Source organism: Haemaphysalis longicornis, unplaced genomic scaffold (assembly GCF_048455015.1).
Source record: "Haemaphysalis longicornis isolate Haplotype H1 unplaced genomic scaffold, Haemaphysalis longicornis Haplotype H1 scaffold_11, whole genome shotgun sequence".
NCBI classification, from domain to species: Eukaryota; Metazoa; Arthropoda; class Arachnida; order Ixodida; family Ixodidae; genus Haemaphysalis; species Haemaphysalis longicornis.
Window position 1 is genome coordinate 18,981,222 of NW_027526214.1, and position 9,342 is coordinate 18,990,563.

Sequence of the window (9,342 nt, forward strand, 5' to 3'; positions counted from 1 at the left end):
AACGAGACACGCCCCGGATGACGCCGTTTTTCCTTCTCTATGGCCGACCCGTGACCACTATGCCGGACACAATGCTGCCTCATGACTCAAGCAACGAAAGCATGCAGATAAATGAGTTTACGCAACGAGCGGAAGAGGCGCGTCAACTGGCGCTTACGAACAAGGCAGTAACAGCGCTATGACACTCACCGCTACAACCTCCGTCACAGGCCTGTCGTTTTCAAACCTGGCGAATGAGTCTGAGTATAAGCTCCTGTTCGACGTCAAGGACTCTCTGAAAAGCTCCTCAAACGCTACTTTGGTCCCTATAGAGTTTGGCGCCACCTTAGCGACGTAATCTATGAGGTTGTGGACGACGGAATCGTTTCTCAACGCCGGCGTAACCGCCGCCCTGACGTCGTTTATGTCGTGCGCATGAAACCCTACCTGACACGTTGAAGGACAATGCCTCGAACGCACTCATTTTCCCCCAGAGCTTTGCACGCATCGAGACGATGCTCTCTTGATGGCGGGGGGGGGAAATGTCACGTGAATATTTATCAAGCAGCGATGCCCTGCTTGTTGTGTGTGTGATCTTCGTGCAGTGTTCAATGCCCAGCGAGTGGTACGTTCCCTCTTCCTGGCCAGACAGGTGTTCAAAGACGACGACGCCAATGTGTGGGTCCTCCGCTCGGTGGGCCAGAACGATTCAGCAAACTTCGCTGAGACTCGCCGTGCCACCTGTACTCTTCGGTGTAGCGCTACGCCTAATAAAAAAAATTCCCCGCATTTCCCCGAGGGGAAGAATGTGAAAGTGCGAATGCACGAGTTGAATTTGCGCGGTTCGGTAATGTTCGCGAAAGAGAGATCACACACACACACACAACTACAAAGAAAGAAAGATGCATTTATTCACAGACACCTATTTGTGTTGTCGTTGTACTTGATTGCTAGAGCGGATCTCAGCTTTGAAAGTTAGTGTCAGTACTCCTGTAGGCGGGTGCATTAGCCCTTCTCACGCCCGATTCCTGGCCAATCGCCCACGTGGGTATGTGCCATGTCAGCGGCCAGGCAGCGCGCGTGCCCATCTTTGAAATTCCGTGTCAGTGCTCCTTTAAGCGGGTGCATTAGCCCTTCTCACCCCGATTCCTGGCCAATCCCCCACGTGGGTATGTGCCATATCAGCGGCCAGGCAGCGCGCGCCCATCTCCGCCCGTTGCTAAGGAAGACGAGGAGCGCGCGCACCCGCAGCTGTTGCTATGCGGACTACGGCGGCGGACGATTCAGGCTCGCTTAAGAAGTGCATTCGCACTTAATAGGTGCATCGCCATCCTGCAGCTGTCTACACCTCCGTCTACTAAGCCGCAACAACATTACCATGCTTAAACCACATTTGCAAGTTTCCTCTGATAACCGGCGGAACGTCACCATTCGTATGGCCTTTCTTTTCTAAAGGCATTATTGTACGGACAGCTTCACCTGCCAACCTACCCACGTGTAAAGATTACAAATACTTTAAAGATTAGCGGAAAAACACATCCCCATATAACAATATTGATGAAGTTCTACGGCTGTAAAAATGGTGCTACAATTGGTGCTTCAACTGCTTTCGCATTTCAGAATTTTGTTCGCTTGACTTTTCCTTGCCTGTGAACGTTTATGTGTATTTTTATTTAACATACTTTTTGTTTGTGTTTTCCGGCTTTCGCGTTATCGTTGTTGTTTTTTTTTGTTCATTTTATTCAGAAGTACTCCTGAAAACAATGTTATCTGCTCCCTTATGTGATGCCTCCGGTACTTTAAGGGTATAAAAATTGAGGTGAAAGAAAACAGCGCTAACAGCATCGTGAAGGCCACCTTCGAAGCCGGAACCAAATGACAGTGAATGATGGCGATGCCCAAGACAAACTTTTTATAACATAACCAAATGCGAACAAATAAAATCTATATTTTGGTTGCAAACGGGGCAAAAAAAGAAACCAGCAACAAGTAGACCAAAACAGTGTGTTTTACATCTATCACTGCGATAGTCACTGCAGCGCTTCGAACAATTCAGTGGAATAAATTTTTGTTTCCTAAATTTTCTAAGGCATGTTTTTATTAACAACACGACGAAAGCTTTACGTGTATAGAATGTCGCAATTATTTTATCGTGTTTCGATGAGACACTTGTGATGTTAGTCTAAAGACAAAGAACAAACGTTTTCGAGCACTCCTTAACTACTGCGTTGCTAGTGCGGAGCGCTTGCAAGTCATAGTGCTGATTTAGAAACGGGATGTTGGTCGTAAGTTTGCTGATTAAGAAATTGCTGAGGAGCTCCGCCAATTTCGTGCACACTGTCAATATAGAAACTTAAATCCTAACGATTATCAATTATGAGCAAGGTATTGTACAACTGTGAAAAGGAAACGTACCTTTCTTTGGAAAAACATACAAGGTGCTTCCGTGTCTGCCGTGTGTGAAGAGAATAATCATCACTTACGGCCATGCTATTCTCTTTGCCTTTTATGCTCAGCAACAATATTTCCGCCTTTGACCTAAAGAATATAAACGTAAAAATAATGGGTCAATTTTCGTTCAACCTGTTCGTTGATAGCTTGTGCACGTGCGCAACTGCCCCAATCGCCACATTTTACTGTTGAACGGGAGTGATCCCTCTTATTTCTCTTCAGTTTGCTTCCGCTCCTTCTGGAAACAGTCTGTTAAACCGCAAAACACGGGCTTGGTTCGGTCAATATATCTTGAATGTGTGCTTGTTCTTCGAGTAATATCGAATTTTCTATGCTGAGAAAGGTGGGTTACCTTGCTAAGGTGTAAAAGTTTCTTCCCAACCTTGGCTTAGGCGCACTAATTTGCTTCGACTGCAGAAAGCCTACCATTGATTTTTGTTCACTTTGCCCTCGATTACTATCTGGTTCTTTTTATTTTCTTCGCGCTTTATATAATTTAGGTTGGTTCTGTTTCATTTGTTCTGTTCAGGAGGTAACGGTCTCCTGCAAAGAATTCATGTCAATACACTTTGTCCAGTGTGCCCCATTAGATACGTCATATTCTGGAATATTCCTCTTCGTATCCAGGTAGGCGCAGTAGCATAGCCCTAAAACACCCATAATCATTACCAAAACATCACTGTCTTCTAGGCAGTTTTGACGTGACTTTCGAGCTTGGTTATTTTCGTCGTCCGAAAAAGCAGAGAATGAGCCAAATATTTAGCGAAGCTTCACAGGAACTCAGATCAGTCAACAATGCGGCACTTGTTGTTGAAAAATCACGTCTTGGCTATGTTTGTAAGAGAAAACGCTACGTTTTGTTTCTTTGTTTCGTCGTGGTACCTGTTAAAGGCGCTGACGCGTCACTACCAAGCCACTCCTAAGCTTTAACACCACACAGGCTAGTGAAATTTGGCGGGTCGTGATAGAAGGTCGTAATAATACACAGCAGCGACATTGGGGTGGCCGCAATGTCACCCAGTTCTTGCATCATGGGCATGATTTCGCCAGGCAAGGGGCGACCAGGGAACAGCTCGAGGCATGTAAACAAAGAGGCATGAAGCGGGACTGAGACGCACCTTCTACAAATTCAAAGCACACCGTCCACTGGAGAGACCAATGATTACGGCGACCGTTTATTTGGTAGTTTCAGGAAGCAACCAGCGCGCACGCACCATGACGATGAGTATCTACCGTGGATGAGAACGAAGCACTGGGGCGTCAGCTAGGCAGTATGATAACTGTACAGTTGTAATCAGTCCTCGCACAATGGCTGGCTCTAACAACCTACCATACTAAAATAGCCACGGGAGCGCACAATTTACAGACACGTATATTTTTACTCTATTTCGTTATTAGGCAAATTTTTTAAATTGTCCGTGCCAGCTATCCATCCACTGTGAGCCGTGCTTATTAAGCGTCCGCGGAAATGCATCATTATTTGAAACCGGAAACTAGTACTGCTGTAGCCAGATACGATGGCTCGACGGAGCCACGAATGTGGCAAAGCCGCAACCGGAATATGGAAAGTAGCACATATATACTACACTGAACGAACGGATACGTGATTTCAAGGGGACCTACGCCGGCGCAGTAAAATCTGTTCTATGCCCCGTCGGTAAGGTCACCCTTTGCATATACGGTGCGCTGCCGGTGCCGCAACTTACGCCATTACCAGAAACGTCCAAGCTATATATTTGTGGGGTGCCTCGTCGGTAGAAGGCAGCATCCCAACGTAGAACATAACTCTTTAGTAACGTGGAAGCAGCAGCGGGGCAAGCATGCCGGCCTGCGGTCGAAAGGTAAGAGGAACAATCGTAATCTCGAGCTTAGCGGCTTCGGTTTTATTGACCCCAGTGGTGACGTAAGCCTTCGGCGAAACTGCGGTGTCGCTGTCCCTTGTCGGAAGCGTGTTGCAGCGAGTGGCCGTGTCGCGCTGGGCTAAACAGTGACGAGACGGAGGCTGCGCAGGTTTGTGCGCAGTGGCTGCCACACCACCCCCCCGCGGAGTACAGAGCCCTCAGGGTCTGTAGAAATCTGGGAGGTGCACCAGATGTCCAGAGCGTGTCGTGAAAGGAGCGGGCTGCGACGTCGGCGGCTGTGGAAGGGTGCCTGTGGAGGAGTGGCGCTGCCCGGTTCGTTCGCAGCGATGTATGCGGGCTTGAGTCGGTCAATCGAGACGCGGACGTCGTTCCCGTGCAGGCGCAGTGTGAAGATCTTGTCGTCGCGACGAACGACTAGGTGGGGTCTGCTATAGGGTGGCTGAAAAGGCCGGCGGACGGTGTCGTCGCGGAAGAAAGCGTGCGTGCACGATGCTAGTTTCTTGAACACAAATGGTGTAGGCTTGCTGTGTTGGGCTGCGGGTGACGGGCGTGAGGTGGCGATGGTGCGTCGGAGCCGGGCGACGAAATCGGTGGGGTCTGACGGCAAAGTGCTGGATGGCAGAGCTGCGAGAAATTCACCTGGGAGACGGAGTGGTTCCCCGTAGACGAGCTCTGCTGGCGTAGCGTGGATGTGCGGCTTGAAGGTGGCGCGAAGACCGAGGATGACGGCAGGGATGGCCTCGAGCCAGGTCGAGTCCGGGTGGCACATAATGGCTGCCTTGAACTGTCGGTGGAAACGCTCGGTCATGCCGTTGGTGCAGGGGAGGTAACTGGTGGTCCTCAAGCGTTCAAAACCGATAGTCAGCCCGAGGAGCCTGAATAGGTGTGATTCCAACTGTCGTCCTTGGTCGGTGGTTACACGGTGGGAGGCGCCGAAACGAGCAATCCAACCGGTGAAGAAGGCCGAGGCAACGTCTTCTGCGGTGATTCCCTCGAGGGGCCATGTCTCGGGCCATCGAGTGTATCGGTCGATGGCGGTGAGACAGTAGCGGTAGGGTCCAGCCTAGGGAAAGGGTTCTATGATATCGAGGTGGACGTGCTCGAACCAACCAGAGGGCTGAGGGAATGTTCCGAGTGGGGACGTGACATGCCTGGTGATTTTGGCACGTTGGCAGTGAATGCAGGAGCGCGCCCACGTGCGACAATCGCGCTGCATAGAGGGCCAGACATAGCGGTCAGCTATGAGACGTGTAGAGGCGCGTATGCCGGGATGGCTGAGGTTGTGGAGCCGGTGGAAAACACCACGGCGATGGGACAGGGGCACATAGGGCCTGCTTCGTCCTGTCGATGTGTCGCAACAGATTGAGGTTGCCGACCCTTGAATGGGGACTTCTTGTAGCTGTAGTGAGGACGTGCCCTTGAGGAGTTCCTGCAGTTCGGCATCCGTGGTCTTAGCCTCGGCGAGGACGTCCGCTGTTATCTGCGCCGAGCAGATGGTGGCTACACGTGAAAGCGGGTCGGCGACCACGTTGTCTTTCCCACTGACATTTTGGATGTCGGTGGTGAACTGTGCGATGAACGAGAGTTGGTTCTGCTGAACAGGCGGGAGTTTGTGGCGACGTTGAGAGAAGGTGTAGGTGAGAGGCTTGTGGTCGGTATAGATGGTGCAGTTCTGTGCCTCGAGAATATGGCGAAAGTGTTGCACTGCTTCGTATATTGCCAGAAGTTCTCTGTAGTAGGCTGGCAAATTGGTCGGGGCGGTGGTCATTGTTTCGTCAGTGGAACTGGCGACTGAAGGCGTCGTTTTCGGGGTTGCGAGTTTCTTCGAGAAGAAAGCCAAGGGATGCCAGGTGTTGTCCACGCGTTGCATGAGGGCGGCGCCGATGGCGAAACTAGATGCATCCGTGAAGAGTCCCGAGGGAGCGTCTGGCACAAGGTGGGTGAGGAGCGTGGCGGTGCAGGGGGCGGCTTTGCAATCTTCGAAGGTTTTCGCTAACGTTGGTGTCCACGTGACGGGTTGGTTTACTCGTAGCCCAGCCAAAGCATCGTGGAGGTGAGCCTGGTGTTCGGCTGCGTGTGGCAAAAAACGCCTGTAGAAGTTCAGCATGCCGAGGAAACGGCGAAGGTCTTTAGCGGTGGTGGGTCGAGGGTAATTTTGCAGGTCCGAGATGCGTTGGGGCAAGGGCCGAATGCCCTCAGACGATACTTCGTGGCCAAGGAAATGGACGACGGAAGTGCCTAGCGTGCTTTTTTGGATATTGACGAGTAGACCGTGGTCATCGAGGCGTTCGAACAGCAGGCGAAAGTGCCTGTGGTGCTCTTCGGTGTCGCGGGAAAATACCAGTATGTCGTCAAGGTAAACGAAACAGAAGTCGAGGCCGCGAACGACATCGTCGATGAAGCGCTGAAAGGTTTGTCCAGCGTTCGGCAGCCCGAAGCTCATTAAGGAAAACTCGAGCAACCCAAAGGGTTTGATGATAGCGGTTTTCGGGACATCATCCGGATTCACGGGTATCTGTGTGTAGGCCTTCACCAAGTCTAGCACGGAGAACACGTGGCAGCCATGAATGCAATGGGCGAAGTCCTGTATGTGGCGGACGGGGTACCTGTCTGGGATGGTGCGAGCGTTTAGGGCGCGGTAGTCCCCACAGGGCCGCCAGCCTTCGGTCTTCTTCGGGACAAGGTGGAGTGGTGAAGCCCATGGACTGTCAGAGCGGCGGGCTGTTCCTTCGCGGAGCATGGCCTCGAACTCTGCTTTGCCTATGCGCATGCGGTCCGGGGCAACGCGACGGGCACGGCAGAAAACTGGGGGACCTGAAGTGGTCCGGATGTAGTGCACGGTGGTGTGCTGCACTTTGCGTGGCAGTCCGCTGGGGCGCGTCAAACCGGGAAATTCGGCGAGGATGGCATGGTACGGAGAGGGATTGTCAATGCTGAGCACCTTGATGCTTGGCTGTTGGGCGGTCATTGGCTGGCCTGGTGTGGAGTTTCCCGTTGTCGCGTCGATTAGCTGGATGTTGCGGCAGTCCGGAAGGAGGTTGTTGTGAGCCAGAAAGTCTGAGCCGATGATTAGCTCGGCGACGTCGGTGATGACAAAGTTCCAGTGGAAGTCGCGGCATAGGTTCTTGATCTGGATGTGCAGGCGCAGCGAGCCGTACGTCTTGATTGTGGACTGGTTCGCCGCGCTGAGCTCGAAAGATGTCGCCGCACGAGGGCCTTGAAGATGGTGTCGCGGGTAGCAGCAAACGTCGGAACCGCTGTCGACCAGGTAACGCTGCTTCGTGATTTGGTCGGTGACGAAGATGCGACGGCCTCCGCGTTGGCAGCTTGCGGCCGTCTCTACGAGCTGCCGCTGTCGTTTTCCGCATATCCCACGGAACAGGGTGAACGACACTGCCGGGCTTTGTCACCGAAGCGTCGTGGTAGTAGCACGGACCGTTGATGTCCGGTTGTGGTGACGAGGTGGTGTTACGGTAGCGGCTTTGCGAATGGCGGCGCTGTGCCGTCGGAAGACGTTCATCCAGGTGTTGTTGGATGGAGGTGAGCCGTTGATCGATGTCGTGGATACGGCGTGTAAACTCCAAGGCGTTCAGCGGTGCGGCGACAGCCTGGATGGTGGGCGACAACTGCGGCGACGGGGTGTCAACGACGCGATGAGCAATCTCCGCAAGTTCGTCGAGAGGTAGCTTGACCTGAGCCTGCAGAATCGCCTGAGCGTGCGGCGGGAGCCGTTGAAGCCAAAGCAATCGCAGGAAAGAATCCTGGACTTGCATGTTGCCCTCGAGCGCACACAAGTGGCGCAGGAGTTGCGAAGGTTTGCGCTCAGCGAGCTCTGCTGACTGCAATTGTCGTATCTTCTGTTCTTCCGATAGTGACAAGCGGCGGATAAGTTCAGTCTGGAGATGTACGTACAGATTGTCCGTTGGTAAGTTGGCAAGAATATCCCGGACCTGGTTGGCGTAACGGGCGTCCAAGTGAGCGATGGCGTAATCGTAGCGGGTCCGGTCTTGAGTGATGCGCGCCAAGGAGAAGTGGGCCTCGACCTGGGCGAACCAGACCTCGAGCGAGTCCGCCCAAAACGGCGGAAGCTTGACAGCAACACGCCAGGAAGCAGCTTGCGGGAAGGCTTCTGTAGGAGCTCTGACGTCTTCAGCGGAGCCGGTAGCCACGTCCTCGTTTGCGGGGGCGTTGCGAGATTGTTGCTGTTGCTTGGTTTGTTTTAGTTCCGGTTGAAGTTGTTGTACTTGCTGGCGGAGAGCGGCGAGGGCATCTGCGTTGGCCATGGCGCTGCGGTTTGTACATTTTCCGGGTCACCAGATGTGGGGTGCCGCGTCGGTAGAAGGCAGCATCCCAACGTAAAACATAACTGTTTAATAACGTGAAAGCAGCCGCGGGGCAAGCATGCCGGCCTGCCCTCGAAAGGTTAGAGGAACAATCATAATCTCGAGCTTAGCGGCTTGGGTTTTATCGACCCCAGTGGTGACGTAAGCCTCCGGCGAAACTGCGGTGTCGCTGTCCCTTATCGGAAACGTGTTGAAGCGAGTGGCCGTGTCACGCTGGGCTAAACAGTGACGAGACGGAGGCTGCGCAGGTTTGTGCGCAGTGGTCGCCACAGATTTTCTTCGTAAGTATTAGAGAGAATATTGCACTTTCGAATTTATGTCGTCGTAAGGGTTTATGGATTACAGGAAGAGCAAAGCTTCTCGCTTGGGCTTGGCATAAGAATAGGATTCTTAAACGGTTTGGAAAATTTGCTTTCTACAATATGCACAAACACGTCGACAAGCTAGAAGGTTGCCCAAATCCTCTTTGTTCTGTTCTAGGCGTGAGCCGTGGAAAGACCGTGTTCGCTGATAGAGCAGGCAGTACTGGTTCCTACAACACGTTGGAGACGTCGGCGTCGAAGGAACGTATCACTGAGCGGGGAATACGCCTCCGGGAAAATTGTAGCTGAAAAAGAAAAAGAGAAACCAAATATACTTGGACGAAGACAAGATACGATACAAAGAGGCGCCTGTATCCATCCTATATTTTATTCAACCACGACTGT

The 9,342-nt window shown here is 52.3% G+C and overlaps 1 protein-coding gene across 1 annotated transcript; it reads right to left on the reverse strand.

Annotated features, from left to right (window-relative positions):
• Window positions 1-4,410: 4,410 nt before the first annotated feature.
• Window positions 4,411-8,575, reverse strand: LOC144160591 (uncharacterized). Its single transcript, XM_077691835.1, has 3 exons — window positions 7,703-8,575; window positions 5,665-7,644; window positions 4,411-5,355 (listed from the first exon to the last, which is right to left on the reverse strand). The coding sequence occupies exons 1-3, from the start codon at window positions 8,573-8,575 to the stop codon at window positions 4,411-4,413; spliced, it is 3,798 nt and encodes a 1,265-aa protein (XP_077547961.1).
• Window positions 8,576-9,342: the final 767 nt, after the last annotated feature.

Bases quoted from the DNA above. Each gene is read 5' to 3' on its own strand.
- LOC144160591 (XM_077691835.1), bottom strand. From the start codon at position 8,575: ATGGCCAACGCAGATGCCCTCGCCGCTCTCCGCCAGCAAGTACAACAA. The intron at 7,645-7,702 runs GTGACAAAGCCC...GGAAAACGACAG, and splicing joins GCTACTACCACGACGCTTCG to CGGCAGCTCGTAGAGACGGC. The intron at 5,356-5,664 runs GCAACCTCAATC...CCCTTTCCCTAG, and splicing joins AAGTCCCCATTCAAGGGTCG to GCTGGACCCTACCGCTACTG.